The sequence below is a fragment of the Microchirus variegatus genome, assembly GCF_963457635.1.
Source record: "Microchirus variegatus genome assembly, chromosome: 11".
Classification (NCBI taxonomy): Eukaryota; Metazoa; Chordata; class Actinopteri; order Pleuronectiformes; family Soleidae; genus Microchirus; species Microchirus variegatus.
In genome coordinates this window covers 12,506,718-12,524,028 of record NC_139812.1, presented here as the reverse complement: position 1 = coordinate 12,524,028, position 17,311 = coordinate 12,506,718, and the positions used below count along the sequence as shown (strand labels likewise).

General features: G+C 41.3%; 1 protein-coding gene across 4 annotated transcripts in view; it reads left to right on the top strand.

Annotated features, from left to right (window-relative positions):
* cpeb3 (cytoplasmic polyadenylation element binding protein 3) overlaps window positions 1–14,924 on the top strand; it is a gene marked incomplete at its 5' end in the record, with an annotated part of 63,140 nt that extends 48,216 nt beyond the window's left edge. For all 4 annotated transcript variants that reach the window (XM_083897770.1, XM_083897771.1, XM_083897769.1 and 1 more), the window contains 6 exons: window positions 1,076–1,243; window positions 2,529–2,618; window positions 9,463–9,581; window positions 10,930–11,044; window positions 12,330–12,511; window positions 13,769–14,924. In XM_083897770.1, coding sequence (XP_083753896.1) covers window positions 1,076–1,243; window positions 2,529–2,618; window positions 9,463–9,581; window positions 10,930–11,044; window positions 12,330–12,511; window positions 13,769–13,996 — 902 coding nt within the window. In that variant the 3' untranslated portion in view covers window positions 13,997–14,924. The remainder of the gene's footprint in view (window positions 1–1,075; window positions 1,244–2,528; window positions 2,619–9,462; window positions 9,582–10,929; window positions 11,045–12,329; window positions 12,512–13,768) is intronic.
* Window positions 14,925–17,311: the final 2,387 nt, after the last annotated feature.

Genomic DNA, 17,311 nt, shown 5'->3' with positions numbered 1-17,311 from the left:
TGGGAATTAGTATCGGTCTGATACTGGTCAAAATCGCTGGATACTAATATCGGTATCGGTAGATACTCGAGTTTGTGGTATCGGTATCAGACACAGAAAAGTGGTATTGTCCCATCCCTAGTTGTGTCTACATGAAAACAAGTCTAGGTGAATCCACACATACAATTTTTTTGTGAAAACGGATCCCATAGTGCAGGGTTTCTCAATCCTGGTCCTCGGGACCCCCTGTCCCGAGGACCTGTAAGATGTTTCCCTGCTATAACACACCTGATTGGTCAGCTAGTCAACGAGCTCTGCAGAAGCCTGATAAAGAGCCATTCATTTGAATCAGGTGCAGGGGAAACTTCGAAAACATGCAGGACAGGATTGAGAAACACTGCCATAGTGAGAAAATCTCAAAACGCCAGCCTTGTGTTTTCATGTTGACAACCAGTCCATTAAGTCCAGACGGCTTCATAAGGAGTCCGCTGACTCAGAAGTGAATCATCGTTCCAGGTGTTGATGACAAAGATAGGTGCTTCCAACGTGGCTCATCTCTGATTTAACGCGCTTCTTAAATTGTTCTGTTTTTTTTTCCTCCGCAAAGAGGGACAGCTGCTGTGTGACGTTTGTAAGGTCGCTGTAATACACGGGGCTGGGATTACTTGTTTAAACTGTAGCTGGCAGAGAGTGCTGAATAATGTATGAATCATACAGCTTTCATTAAGTGGTGCTGAGGTGCTGACACAAACACGCAGAGAAGAAGCATAATTGCTGACATTAAAATCTGACATTACATTTTCAAATATTAATTAAACAAGATATCATTTTAAATAGAAATATGGACAAAAGGGTGTTTTTATTATATTATTCGCATTTATCTGAGTATCCTAATAAAATGAACCAAGGTGGGTTGAGATGAGGATGAAGAAAGTCTGATGGAAACAGAGAGTTTTGATCGTGACCTCATTATCCAAAGTGATTCTGCTCTGTAATGGTCTCTGTCACTCACTCCTTTCTTTCTTTTCCCTCTTTTTTACCTCCGTTCTTCCCTGTCCTCCCCTTTCTCTCTCTCTTTTTTTCCCCCGTCTACCAGGTCGTTCCTGCCTTTTCCCCTTCGAAGATGGTTTCCTCGACGATGGCCACGGCGACCCCTCGTTGACCCCAGGGCTGAACTCGCCGACGCGCTGTCAGAACGGAGAGAGGATGGAGCGCTACTCGAGGAAGGTGTTCGTCGGAGGCCTTCCGCCTGACATAGACGAAGGTAAAAGCGAGAGGAGACGACGCAGACGCCAGTGAGAATGTTTACCCGGTTGTTTTTTTCCTCCACCAGAGTGTTGAAACACACTGTACAGTACATGCACAGCAGGAAACCTCTCAGTGGCGTCTTTGTCATTGGCTGTTTGCCATTAACAGTTAGACAGATGTTTGTGAGGCTGGCTTAAGGGCAACACGGCGCACTGTGTTAATAAGGACGTCTAATTTAAACACTGTTCAGATAGATAGATAGATAGATAGATAGATAGATAGATAGATAGATAGATAGATAGATAGATAGATAGATAGATAGATAGATAGATAGATAGATAGATAGATAGATAGATAGATAGATAGAGTACATAGATAGAGTTCAAACACATGTGCGACATTTACAATGGCAACACGTACATTTACATCTCATCACATGTTTGAAAAGGAGTAGGCAGAAGTACAGACTTGTATGTACCTACCCCGTTCCTATTACACAAACAACTCAATATATGGACTACTTTATCCTATCTTCAAATATTTACATATATACAGTATTTTAAACGATGTTCTTAATTTTTCTCGGTACAGCACAAGAACACGTCTGGCTTTTAACTCGACCATTTCCATCACCGTCCTGGATTAAACTGCTGTTCTTTATTATTAAACATAATTTGACCCCCGAGATTGAAACACACATACTTTATAGTTGTCTTACTTACTTTATGTTGTAAGTTGTCCTCTTTCCCTCTTGTCTCTCTGAAAACAACATCTTTATTTCATTTGGAAGTAAACTATTTCTTGATTTGAACATTATTTGTGCTGTTTTAAATTGAATTAGATCCAGAAATTTTTGAATAAAAAAAATGAAATAAAAAGTGGAAAACACAAGACACTTTGAAATAGAGGGATTGTATCTATTTGTTAGTCAACGTACATATGTCTAGACTGTATAAACTTGCAGTTGTGTAATTTAATGTTAATATACAATGTTTATGTTCATATGTGACTACAAGCATAATGAGCGGATGCACAGCTTGTTCCCTCAGCTGTTTGAAAATGTATGAGCGTAGACGTGCTGTGTTCGGCCTGTGTTCCTGTTTAATGCAGCGACTGCTGCTGCTGCAGAAACACGGCAATAAATAGAAACTCCGCCTGCCTCCGCTCTGGCCGTGGCTCTGCATATGGTCCTTCATATGCATACTGCATGAGCAGCCATGGGTGGTTTCTTATCATGTCATAAAATGTAACACTCAACTCAAGCCCGTTTTCCCTCTCTTTTCTCCATTTTATTTTCACAGATGAAATCACCAACAGCTTCCGTCGCTATGGGCACCTGGTGGTGGACTGGCCCCACAAAGCTGAAAGCAAATCCTACTTCCCACCTAAAGGTACGAACAGATTCTCAGAGCAGAGAGTGTGTTTTTCCACCAGATCAAAGTCTACACCAACAAATATCGGCTCGGGTGTGTCACCGCCTTTGAGTTTTAGAAAGAGTCAGATTACCCAGAATTCGGGACTCATGCTGGCCGAGCACGGAGGTGTGTGTTTATCCGAGCGGCCCCCCCTGGAGTCGTCTCACAGCGACGTGCATATCATGTGCAATGACTTTGTAACTATCCTCCAAGTGTTTCCTCCGAGTGTTTTCACTTTTCCGCGCTGCCACACTGGTGTCTTTTTTTTTTTTGGGCAGGTGATCAGAAGTGCAGCCACCGTCTTCAAAGCCTCAACATCCCTCTGTCTGGTCTAGCTGCTGTGTGTCAAATTAACTGCTAAAGACGATCTGGAAATAACTGACATTCCATGGACAAATTGTAATATGGTGCATCTGGAGCACCAGCAAAGATCCCTGCCAGTTTCTACCCCCACTCTCATATTTCAACATCCTTTTTTGTAGCCCGGAGGAGGATTATTTTGAATAGACTTGGCACTACTTTTATGCAAATCCTGAAAGAAAAATGAAGCATCCTTTTAGGGGAATGAATGAGCTTACAACAGCTGGAGGATGCTGCCATTTAAGGGGAGGGGATGTGGGACTAATGTCTTTTGTGAAGTTATAACTCCGATTTAAAACTTCCCACTCTAAAAAAAAAACACAGCTCAAATGTCTTGGTAATATGGTAAAACTCCTTATTATACCGATAGGAAGCTTAGGCAAGCAGCCTTAAAGGGACAAAGGAGGTTGTGTGTGGAAACACGTCCTACCGTGGATTCTGTAAGAGCCGATTCACAAGAGCGCGATTCTCATCCGAAGGTCAGCGGCCTCTCTTTGTGTTAAACGTTCTTGCAAGCTTTTCCCGAATGGAAGATAGTTGTCACTTTCCATCCTGCTTCACATTCAACGTGCAGGCAGAGTGTGTGTGTGTGTGTCTGGACAGAATGTGTTTTGGTTCAAGGATGACTCATGTTGTGCCTCAGTCCAAACTTCAGGGACTCGTTTTGGTGCTCAGAAAGCGTTTGCGGCTTAGAGACGCAAGAAGTAGGAAGCAGCTGCATTCTTAATCAGTCTGCAGATTAATCAGGCAAGATGCGAGACACTTGGAGATCATCAGTATCAATCCAATATCCAAAAAACAAAAAGTGTCTGCGACTATAACTCCAGCCCTCATCGAATTTGATCACGTTTTTTAATGTAATGATATTTAATTCAGATGCAAAAACAGTTCATCATTTCACTACTGCTTTTTTTTCTGAAAACACAGCCTCCTTGGTGGAGGTAATTATCACTCCATTTTGCTCTTCCCCTCAGCTTTATGGCCCACTTCAGCATCTATTAGCATGTGTTTTTGATTTCGTGGCCCACATTTTTGACTGGTTTGGTTCATGTTCATCAACTCAATTTTCCCTCCCACAGCAAATTTCCTGGTGCACTAACGATACCCAAGTTGGCGACTAGCGGTGAAGAGACGCGGGTATTTTTCTCAGTCGGTCGGGAACAAAGCGGTGTGAAAAGGAAATAGAGAGAACATTGTACTGTCAGTAATTCACAGAGACTTGGTCGGGAACACGGATGACGGAATCTTCTAGCTATTTTATGAAATAAAGTTAAAGTTATCAGCAATCAAAGAGATGACTGGATCGTCTATTCAAAATAGTATTAGCTGTTAGAGAAATGACACGTTTAAATCATACCAGTGTTGCCATAAACAGTCCAGTATGGCTCTGTCGTTCACACTCTCTCCTATGACCAAATCTTGTCGCTGTTTTTGGCAATCAGCTTGAAATGTTAGTGAGCTATTTCTGTTTGTGATTGAGAATAGAGAGCAGAGGAGGAGGAGGAGGAGGAGGAGGAGGAGGAGGTGATGTCGTCTGAGTGCTGGGAGCTATAAACTGCCACAAATGCTGAAGAAGCTCACGTCATTTCACCATGACTGTCACATTCGTTTTAAGGCTTCAAAAGGTTACACTAGACAAACTGCACATTCAAAACATGTCCTCTCTTTTTTCTGCAGTGCGTAAGGGGTAGTTGAAGCTATTTATTTGAATGACCTGTGTTGGAGCAAGTTTTCACTGATCACTACAAACTAGAAAGTTGAAGACCGGACACTAAACGTTACACTATTATCTCCCCAGTGCAAAGATTATGTAATGTCCAATTAAGCTGAATAAAGCTGATAATCCCTCAGTCTAAATGGAGTAGAATCTAGCTATTGGCAATTTTCAAGTTCACCAAATAAAATGGTTTATCTCATTTAATTAGAAGAAGAAAAACAAGTTAAGTGTTTTTTTTAGAGAGGTTTATGCCATAGGATTTGTGTGTAAGCCAGGAGCCAGGTTGGGTTAATTTGGCTTTATCGCTCAGCCATAAAATCAATCTGCATGTACCTCCCTGGTGAAAACACACATTTTGTCTTTAAGGTCTGGTTTTTGTCCAGATGCAGTTTACAAATGAGCTTACAAGTGTTAATTACTTTGCTTTGAAAAGTGCTGCCAGGCAGTTCTTCATACTTCCATACGGCCTCTTCCAGTCTTTCTGAATGTTAAGACTTAAAAACAGACTTTATCTTCCCATTTACTCCTGTGAAGCCTCGCTCATTTTTAGGGAGCAGTTTTTGTAGTTCAGTGGTAGCATTTAGTGAGATAATGGCTGTTTCTTTTACAGCTGCTGTCATCAGGTTGTTGTTGAGGTAACCGTTTCTCTCCCTGTGAGTCAAACCACTGGCCTCCGTCAGAGGAAAGACTCGGTCCTGCATGAGGTCATTGGCTCTGTCTCTGCAAACCATGAGGCTCTGTGTCTATTGTTTGTCTGTAAACACAACAACTTCTTTACGATGGAAAAATCGTGCAGATGTACGTATTTTCTCCGTACTTGGACGGCGCGGTGGAGCTCAGCGGCGAAGCCCTATAAATCCCAGAGACAAGCCACTGCAGATCTGTGCTCTCGTCCCGGGCTATTGAAGCCTCTGCACTGCGCAACGCTGACGGAAAAATATAGACAGATCCCCAGCACCAGTCAGTCTAAATATCAGGGCATTGATGTGGCATAGTGCCCAGTGAGATCTGGTACAGTCAGCTTTAATGAGAGACTCGAGGCTATGAAGCATTTCCTTTATCATGAGTAGAAAACTCATCTAAAATTATTACTAAGAAAAAAGTTGAGAAGGATATATGAAGTTATGCATTAATCTTTTGATTTGTGTATAAAGTTACACATATCATCATTGATCGTTTGGTTAATTTGTTCAAAAATGATCTGTAAACAGTCTACCTTAAAGGGGACATATTATGCAAAATCAACTTTTTAATCATTTAAATCCTTAGATTTGGGACTCTGGAGGTCCTATCAGTCGGCAACGTGTGAAAAAAGATGACTCACTCTTGTTGTGAGTCATCTTTCATGTCATGTTTTTGTGGTCCTCCTCAGTCTAATTACAGGAGATAAAACACACAATATTGACTTTGGCGTTCCTTGGGACGTCACAATGCGCTAAATTCCTGGAATTGTTGTCTCGTGGAGCTCCGCTTTGTACATAAAACATGCGAGAGTGCTGGCGAGGGCAACAGTATCCGAAACCAGATGTCCGCGAAGTCCGTGAAACGTTCTATTCTTGGCTCCACAGTGCAGCACAGAGTCCTACACAATCTTCTAGCCTCGGGGGATTTATCTGTCCAGTGGATACATGTTATATATGACGGCGATGTGCCTGCTAGAGCCTGCAAATGATCACTTTTCCAAATGCTAACTGCTGTTAGCTCCCAGTAGCCTCTGTGGCTGATTTTCCTTCCTTCCTTTTTTTTTTTAAGGTGGACCTAAAGAGATACTACTAAACCGAGCGCTCTGAACAGGGCTGTTTTGGCAGGGTGATTGAACTACTGTGGTGCTTTATCCTTATTTTATTTTGAACAAAGCATGTCACAGACATGTACATTAGAACACCAGGGAACTAGGTTAACTTGGAGAAATAGGGTATAATATGACCACTTTAATTTATACATATTGTATATTAAACATGTATATCAGGGTTTCTCACTCCTGGTCCTGAGGAGCCACTGTCCTGCATGTTTTAGGCGTTTCCCTGCTCCAACACACCCGATTCAAATCAATTGCTCATTAACAGGCTTCAGCAGAGCTTACCTACAAGCTGAATTTGAATCAAGTGTGTGTGATATCGGTTGTTGATTTCACTTTCCTGGTCTATTGCACCAGGGTTTTTTTTTTTTTTTTTTAAACTTGACCTTTATAAATGTTTTATTAGTAGCATCTTTTTTCTCCTCCTCCTTCAGATCTCATCTTTTTTCCTCCACTCACACTGTGTGTGCGAGAGAGAGATAGAGAGTGAAGTGTTTTTTTATCTGTTTGGGTACGTCAGTACTGTTCCAAATGATTCCTCCCAGTGACAAACCCTTTTTTTTATATATATAACCCAGCAACACAGAGACGGACGGGGGTCTTGCATCAGAGAAAAGATGACGACGCACAAAATCCTTTTTTTGTGTTGGCTCTAACTGTGTATTTCTTGTGTCCGGTCCAGGGAGGAGTTGTCTCAGGCTTGACCAATTACAAGAAAAGACTAGAGATTAGTTGATGCCTTGAAGCAGCAGTTTAGCAAGTTAGCAAGTTAGTTGATTCAACAGATGGCATCATAAGAACCACTAGTGAATGTATGAGTGGTTGTTTTGTGTAACACTAGATTCATGTGGTCACTTTGCACTATATATATATATATGCTAATGTATGGACATGGACACATGCAGGGTGATGGTGTCTATGTTGCATTACTGATAGAGTTACAGTCCTTGTGAGGACAAACGCCCACAGCGTACCGATATGTACGGTGTACGTTTACAGAAACGGGTCAATGTGAGGTGAAAGAGAATCACCTACAGCTGAGCTTGAGGTCAGAGTTTGAATATGGAAATGAGAAATAATGGTTGTTGTTTTTATTGTCAATTTTGCCTCAGTCGCAAATGTTTGTGATAAACAATTCATGTATTGGTATAATGCAGGGTTTCTCACTGATTCTTCAGTAAGCTCTGCTGAAGCCTGATAACTATTTATTTGAATCAGGTGTGTTGGAGGAACACCTAAAACATGCAGGACAGTGGCCAGGAGTGAGACATGTATAATTATATAATTATATAATGTATAATTATTCAATAGTCTCTCAAAAGTTCACAAACTTAATAATTCTTTGATGATCTGACATTTTACGGCATATCTTAATAATGTTTTCGGTCATTTTGCCTAATCCTAGACTTAACTTCCCTGTTCCATTTGCAAATACACACTGACCCTGTTGTTATTTACAAAGACTGAATGTGCAGCTCATGCAGCTCTACGATGATTCTGACCATTTGAAATTCTTAAAAATAGAAAATGTGAAAGAATAGAACGCGCATCACCCAAGACGTATTATGTCAATGCCAAGTCTGAGCCATTGTTGCGGTGAATACCTCGAATGAACGTCACACACGGACAGAAAGCCACCTCTCATGGCAGCAGCTGCCTGAACCTTTTGTGAGGACACGCGTTTGCTTGCCTTGCGCACCTGCTTTTTTCCACCTTTGATGCTCGCCTTCCTTTCCTTTTCTGTCCTCGTGTCACCCTCCCTCTGAAGCAGCCTACGCACACACACACATACACACTCTCTCCCGTGTTACTCTGCAACACACACACTCTTAAAATATCCACATTCTGCAGTTGATGGGATTCACTTCACTCAGCTCCTCTCAGGAATATGAAGTGTGAAATATGACAGTTGAACATTCCTCTTTGCCAGTTTCACCCGTGCATTTGTTGAAATAAGTGTGTGTGTGTGTGTGTATCTGTGCTAGGTTTTTGTGTCTGATACTGGAACACGTGGCTTCTGTAGTGTCTCAAGAGACACTGCAGACGCGATGATTAGAAGCAGGAGACTGTGTACTCAAGTAGAAACAATTTAGTGTGTGTATATTATATTTTTATATATATATATATATATATATATATATAAAAAAGAGTGATCTTATCCACCGAGCCCACTTGCACAGCTCAGACAGAAGCTCGTATTCCCCTGACTCATGGTTGCCACAGGTGCTGCTGGGTTTCTGCTCACGTAATCAAAGCGCCAACGCTCGGAATTTACGAGCGTTCTGACAGCTTTGCAAATACATTCGCTTGTCAAAAACAATTCGGGCCCCTCACCTCGAGTGTTGTCATCCATTCTCGGTGTGTCGCGCTCATTTTGATCAGCCTATAAATCAGATCCCCATTGCTCGCCGGCTCTTGTATGGGATTTTTGGTGATGAATGTATCCCCCGTTGAGCTGTTTCTATGTCGCTGTCGGGAAACACCTCAATTCTTCTAACCTTGGATAAAGTCCATGCTGTCAGTGATAAATAATTCAATAGTACAGAGAGTCTGGATTACTTTCTTCTTTTTTCTTTAGCCTTGCAAAGTCATCACCAAACCCTCTCTTTGTGGCCCACCTTTCTGGGAAGATGTGCAGTGTGTGTGAGGTTGATCAATTTTGCATGGTTCAATCTTTTATGAGCCAGGCGCTTTTAGCCCTTTCATGTGAGCCAGCACCAGCATCAAGGTGTAGCTGGCGGAGAGCATCTTATGGCAAAGCAAATGAGGACATAAGCACAAGCCACAAGGTTGTTTGAGTGTGTGAAAGTAGAAGAAAGCAGGAGGCAGAGTCACTGTAATAGGCACTATAAATAAAAATGAATTCTCACCCTGAAGACGTGTCATAGTCCATTATCAGCTTATTTCTTCTAATCCATGTTATTTTTTTATTTTTTATGTTCCAGGTTATGCCTTCCTGCTGTTCCAGGAAGAAACGTCAGTTCAGGCTTTAATTGACGCCTGCATCGAGGAGGATGGCAAGCTGTACCTGTGTGTATCCAGTCCTACCATCAAAGACAAACCAGTGAGTGGCAGACTTTCATCTTTTCCCCTCTATGTAATGTCATAAAGCAGGGTTTCTCACTCCTGGTCCTGGGGAGCCACTATCCTACATGTTTTATGCGTTTCCCTGCTCCAACACACCTGATTCAAATGGTCAGCTAGTCGGTGAGCTCTGCTGAAGCCTGATAAAGAGCCATTTATTTGAATCAGGTGTGAGAAACCCTGTGTTAGGCTCTGTGTTGGTCATCGTCTTCTACATCCATCCTGTGGAGTTAGATGAGACAATCAGTGTTACTGTCACAGCCATGCGATTTATATGAATTTGCGGCAGACGGCAGATGGTTAGCTTGGCATCGAGACTGGAAAAAGGAGAGGAACAGCTGTAGAGTAATAAAATCTGTGTTCATGTATCTCGAGTGTCCAATCAAAATGCATCTTTTTTGATTGATCACCTGCAGTTTTTCTCCCCCCCAACAATATACACTCCTTTTAGGTATTATGTGAACCTAATAAAGTGTCATTGTGACAAAGTAAAGTAGTGACATTTTCTCTATTTTAAAAATAAATAAATAAATAAATAAAACAAAAAAAATATACTCAGACTGACACCAACAACCGTGCCATGTTCAAAGTTGCTTCAAACATCATTTTTAAAATGTAATTCAGGCAGAAACTCTGACTACTACTACTACTTTGACTTATCATTTTTTTTCCAACACACCTGATTCAAATAAATGATTCGTTATCAGGCTTCAGCAGGGCTAACCGATGAGCTGACCATTTGAATCAGGTGTGTTTGAGCAGGGAAACATCTACCGGGAGTAAGAAACCCTGTCATAAAGGAATGCTTAAATTGAAGTCAAGGGAAAGTAGAAATCACAGTTAGCAGTTAGCTGTAGGCTAACCCCAGGGCTTAAGCCACCTTTGCTCAGTCCTCCTCAGCCTGCCTGGTATATGTTTCCTGGCACATACAGTGTTTAACAAATGAATCAAACATAACATTCAGCCACTAAAACAAATGTTTCTGTTCATTAATGCAAGTAAATAACTATAATTTGACATCTTCATACATACGTTCCAGTGTATTAACCTTTACAGAAATGTAAGAAATGCTGCCAAATTACCAGCGCTGTTAATTTTGGGCAGCTGTGGGTTTGGCTGGTGCTTTAATACATTGGTTAAGCACTGTATAATTAATAATTATGATAAGCAAACAAACTAGTAAAAAAAGCATATTTGACTAGTTTATTACCAATAATAAAGACCTGTAAAGTGTACTGAATATTTACTGGTGAGGGTGGTCTTGTTCTGTGTCTTTAAAATGTACATGAATTCAACTTTAAATGGCTCTTATTTTCTCTCTAATGCAGGTTCAGATCCGTCCCTGGAACCTGAGCGACAGCGACTTTGTCATGGACGGCTCCCAGCCTCTGGATCCCCGCAAGACCATCTTTGTTGGAGGAGTTCCACGACCCCTGCGTGCAGGTAGAGTGACTGAATATGTGAGATGTTTAAATTGGATTCACAACAGTGGCTGGCAATGGTGACACTGTGCACCGAGGCTGGAGGCTGTGATGAAAAGTTCTCCCTGAGAGAAAGAAATCCTCTTCTTGGGTTTCCAGGACGCAGGCCAAATGGTCGTCATGTTAAGAATTCATGGTGTAATGAAAGGCTCAGTCCACTCGTGGGATAAACATCACTGGCTTGTCTGCAATGTGACCCCGACTAATTATACCAGCAGATTGAGACTACTGCTCTGATAAATAGTGCAACAGGGTAGATTTTTTACATCAGTGAGACGGTCCACTGTGGAACAATTAAGGGGTTTTATTAGGAGGAGAATTGAATATGCTACGTATGTTTGTATTAGTGTATAATAGCTTTAAACATGTTAATCACAATCATCAATTAAGGATCTACCTTAAAGAGTTGTTTTTTTTAAATAGAATCATCATGTGTCATTTCTTTAGTCCACACACCGAGTATGTCAGAGTGTATGCGAGGTTTGTGTGGAATACTATGCAACTTCAACAAAAAAGACTGTGGCTTAATGACTTAATCAGGAAATTAAATAAATAAATAAATAAAGCGGAACCTCATCTGAGCATTAGTATTCTCTGAAGGAGACACTTGTGTCACCTCAGGCTTATTGCACTTCTTTAGATTTGTGAATCAGATGTAAATCTAATAAACTAAAGTTAATAAAATAACTTTCCTTGCTCTCATTTGATTCTCAATAAGGAAACATTGGAAATAGTTGGTTTACGTTGTAAACATACTATAATTAAGATCACAATTAACTATTGAATTGCTGCAATGAATCCCAATTGTGAAAAATTAATCAATTGACAGCCCTAGTTTAACATAAAAATCGTTTGCCAGTCAATTTGGCGAGCAATGCTCACTCTGGTTGGTTTGTCTATAGAAACATGGTGGCACAAGAAGGTGGCCTCCATAAAACAAGACCCTCACAGTGCAGCCTACAATATATATAAAAGGCTTAATGATTTTATTTTAAAGCGATGACACACTTACACAAACACACTGTACTCTTGTGTAGTATTCACTTTCCTGCTAATAAACCCTCCTAAATGTTATGCACTGCACCTTTAATCCTCTTCTATAATACTTATAGAGGGACAGTGAAGTCAATTTAAGAACAAATGTGAAGACAAAATAGTCTTTGATGCACAGTAACTCCTGGGAGGACTGAGGTCTGGCTGCAGCACTAATCACCTCTCTCCCTCCTCTCATCTCCTCTCCTCCTCAGTGGAGTTGGCTATGATCATGGACCGGCTGTACGGAGGGGTTTGCTATGCTGGCATCGACACAGACCCGGAGCTGAAATACCCGAAGGGAGCAGGCCGCGTCGCTTTCTCCAATCAGCAGAGCTACATCGCTGCCATCAGCGCCCGCTTCGTTCAGCTGCAGCACAATGACATCGACAAAAGGGTGAGCGGGTTCATGAACTCTGTTCACAACATCCGCCCCTCTGACAGAAGGCAGGATCCCCACCACAGCTGAGGTTTTCTCAGTCATTCCGATGGCATGCATCAGAGCCTGAACTGCGCCTGAGCGCTCTCTCCCATGTATCACAGCGTTTATTATAGCCACGCGCTCTCAGCACAGCCGACGGTTACGGAAGGCCTGGCTGGGCTGTGTAATCACTACAGCCTTTGGCTGGTGGGAGTCCCAGCAGATGTTTCAAGTCGCAGACGCATAGGGCTACTTTAATTATAGTAGTTCCCTGCATATACATGTATATCCACGGTTATTTTGGGCTTGCTGGCCAATTGCAATGGGACAGATTGTGACCGAGAGAGACTGGTTGTCGGCCAGGAAGTCGAGCCTCTTAAAGGCGGGGCTGTCCAACCCCACCTCTGCTATCACCCATCTATCTTCAGTGGGGGGTTCTTAGTGGGAGTGTTTTATTTATGTCTGGAGCTGGGTGGAATACAAAAATAATGTTCAAAACAGAGTTACAGAGGCGAATACACTTTAACACTAAAGGAGGACATCTTTTGAAAACATTAGAGTTGTTTGATGGAACAGTTACTTTTCTCCTCATAGAATTCAATATCATCAAGTCCATTAACTGCAAATGGCTCTCAATAATGGACCATGATCGTCCACCGTCTGTCCTGCTCACCGTTCTTGTTTTACGCTCGTTGCCCTCTGCAGTGGATCTATTTTGCACTGTAGTTGTTTCCTTAGTCAGGCTCAGAGGGACCGCCTCCTTCTGTTAAAGGATTCCATAACCTTTCATTTTGTGGCCACAAGATAGCAAGGTTAGCATTCACCCCTGCCCACTCCTGCTCTGAAATGTCTCCATGGAGACCGAGCGCTCGTGTCTTTTCTTTTCAAACTCTTCTACTGGTGGATTGGTTTTGGGGGATTGTTTTATTTTTCTCACAACAAATACATGACCTATGTACGAGGCTTACAGTGTGTTCACCTCGTTATGTGATTCAAAAGATGATAAACTGATGTAATAATCTGGAATATTGCCGTGATGAGCTATTCCGACGCAGTTCTAAGGACCAGCCAAAATGTCCTCAATCCCTTAGGTTTATAAGGTCCTCACAAACATACCCAAACTAGAACACACACACAAACAAAAGATGTGAATATCAGGTCCGAACAGGACCTCATTTTGGTGATGATTGTTGTTCGTGGAAGATAATTAACTCCCTTGTTTTTCCTGCCCAGGTGGAGGTGAAGCCATATGTCCTGGACGACCAGATGTGCGATGAGTGCCAGGGGGCGCGCTGCGGGGGGAAGTTTGCCCCCTTCTTCTGTGCCAACGTCACCTGTCTGCAGTACTACTGTGAGTACTGCTGGGCTAGCATCCACTCACGAGCCGGCCGCGAGTTTCATAAGCCACTGGTGAAGGAAGGGGGCGACCGCCCTCGACACGTGTCCTTCCGCTGGAGCTGAGGGGAGGGGCGGGCGTGAGTCAGTCCTGCCCCGATGAACCCACACCTGACCCTGACCCCCCGCAAACCTCCCGAGAAACCCTGCTATCCCACAGCCCGAGACAGTACTGCAACCACAACAAACACACACACACACACTCACATCTCTGACAATACCACCCTGCTCTCCCCACAATCAAAAAAAAAAAAACACACAGAAGACAGTGGTCATACCACACAGCTGTGGACTCATGGTCCGGTGATCCCCTCTGATGAAGCTCTGTGGGGAAATGAAATGCGAAAGTCTATCTTAGTCGAGCTTAGAATTTGCACTTTGGCACAAGATCTCAGTCAAACACACACATACACACACAGGATAGTATGTTAGAAACCTGTTGACGAGCTGGTGTGGTACCTCCCCCTCCCTCCCCCCTTACCGAGACAGAGGTGAGACCATACCATACGAATATTTAAATCAATTTTTTTTGTTCCTTTTGTATCTATCTATATATATGTATGAATATATAGATAATTCAATTTTATATAGAAAGAAGCATGCACTTAGCTACATTGCCCCTAGTAAAAGATGATAATTACCAAAGGCAAGTGACATTTAATGCACAGAGGAATAACAAAAAAAAAACATGGCATAAGATGTAGCAAGGTTTAACAACTATCCCGTAGTGTGGACCCGAATCACCCAGAGTAAAAACAAATCTCACGGCTATATATTCATGCTCAATTTCCACTGAAAATATTAATACCTCATTATGCTCATTCAGATTAGTTTGTTCTCAATTTCTAGGTCTTTATTTTTATAATAACATTATTTTTTAGTGTTATGTAAATGTTATGCTGCAATAGCTGTGCTGCTAAACCCGTGGTATAAACACGTACCATATACGTACTTTATTCAGGCTAGGGTGTAACATAATAACGGATGTAGTGAAGAACCCGGGGGAAGGAGGGAGGGAAGGAATTAAGGGGGGGGGGGTGCCCCCGAGACAACGACGGCTACCTTTTGTGGGGGTCAGGAGGGGTGGGTCGCCCCTAAACTGCATGTTTATTTCAATCAGGTTGCTGCATGCAATACACTTTTCAGTATCATGTCTACTATTTAATTCTGCCCATGTTTGCACAATACACTAAAGGCGTACATTGGACTCACAGGAGACTGGACAGGAAGTGGGGAAAACTGGTCAAAGGAAGCTCTGCGACGCCAGAGCAGATAGTTCCTGCACACATCCAGATAAACGAGGGGTGGTGGGGGAGTCAGAATTTTTTTTTTTCTTTTTAATCACAACATGAAATGAAATGTAGGATTACCATTTAATCTGTCTACGATAGGTGAAGTACTTTTTTTTTTTTTGCAGTGATTGTTCTTGATATAATTGTGCAATTTTTTTATACCGTATGTAGTTAGGTCTGAGTATGCCTATAGAACTGTGATTCGCTTTAACTGTCGTCAACGTCCGACATAGAAGTCCTGTGAAACTTCATAACTCGTGTGTGCACACGTGCAGTATCTGTGTTCTCCTGTACACACACACACACACACACACGTTTGCGCCAGTTGTACATGTAAAAAAAAAGTCTCTCGACACACACACACACACACACCTGATCTGAAGAGTAGACGCAACGAAGTGAGCTTAAAGTGAGAACTTTTATTTTTGTGTTCATTTGTTCCAGCGGTGACAACAAAAACACAACCTCCACGTTAACGTCCCACAATGCAACCAAAGAGCTCACTTTTTCTTTTTCTTTTTTTAAAGTGAACAGCCGCCTGCTCAGTGGAGGTTGCGGTGGATTAGACAGAGGAAGAAGGGGGTGGACGGAGGGCGGATTTGAATTATCATGATGATTATTACTATTATTATTATTGAAGCTACTGGAGACTTGAGGTTTATAAACCGAGTTCTGCACATGGTCTCACTACATGACAGGGGAGTGGGAGGAGGGGATGGAAGGGTGGGGTGGGTGGGTTTGTGGGGGGTTTGCGGGTTAACCATTTTTACCCAGATGTTTTTGTTTCCTGCAAAGCTTGAAGTTATGGACCTGCTTAAAGATGGTGGACATACTATATATATATATATATATATATATATATTTTTTGGTTTTAGAAAAAAGCTTATGGTGCGCAGTTAAATTGAGAGGATTGGAGGGTGGGGTGGGGTGGCGGGGGTCTGGTAGTTTTGATGAATGCTATATATACATATATATGTGTATATGTGTATATATGTATGTGTATATATGTGTATATATACATGTGTATACATGTATGTATGTATATATATATATATATATATATATGTATGTGTGTATATATATATATATACATATGTGTATATATGTGTGTGTTTGTATATGTGTATATATACATATATGTATATATATATATACACACATATATACATATATGTGTATATATATATACATGTACATATATGTGTATATATGTCTATATATACACACATATATATATTTATATACATATTCATGTGTTTTGACACACCCCACCTGTTCCCCCACCCCACACCCTTGTGAGTTGTGATTCTCCCCTCTCTTGTTTTAGTCGCAAACTGTTTTTTTTTGTTTGTTTGTTTGTTCTTGTCCAAGAAAGAAAGAAAACATTGAAACAAAGCAGAAGATCTTTTATTACTGATAGGACAAAAGAAAAGAAAAGAAGAAGCTAACCATGAGTAATAATAAGTATCCCTATGAAAGTGAATTCTGGGTGTTTGTGTGACATTTCTTTCCCCCACCCAGACGGCTTTTTTTCTATGTTTGTTCCTCCTCTACGATCGATATTTGTTATGCACTACTCTTTGTATCGGAACAGTTTTCAACAGTCAGCCGTTCTTGTTGTGAAAAGACGACAAAAAAAAAACAACACACACGCAACACAAACGGAGAGATGACACGCGGCGTGCTTTCTGACTGACGAGATCTTTTGCAATACCTCAATTTTGAAATATATTAGGAGAGAAACTGATATTTTCTAAGTTTATTCAGATGAAAAACTATATTAATTTAAATTGAAAATGATTTAACAGATGGTTTGAATTTATTTCTTTTTTTTATTTTTTATTCTTCATTCTTATTTGCTTTTATTTTGAGAATTTATTTTTTGAAAAAGACAAAAACTGAAGGAGCTAGAGCTTTATTAACTAATATAATGACGTAGTTAGTGCGAGTATAGCCTACTTTATTACAGTGGAGATGACTAGTGTACGTGTCCCATTGGTTAAATTGGACAAATATAGATAAATAATAATTAAAAAAAACATCATTTTATCAGGTGCTCAGAGAGAAAACTGAACATATTTCCCACATT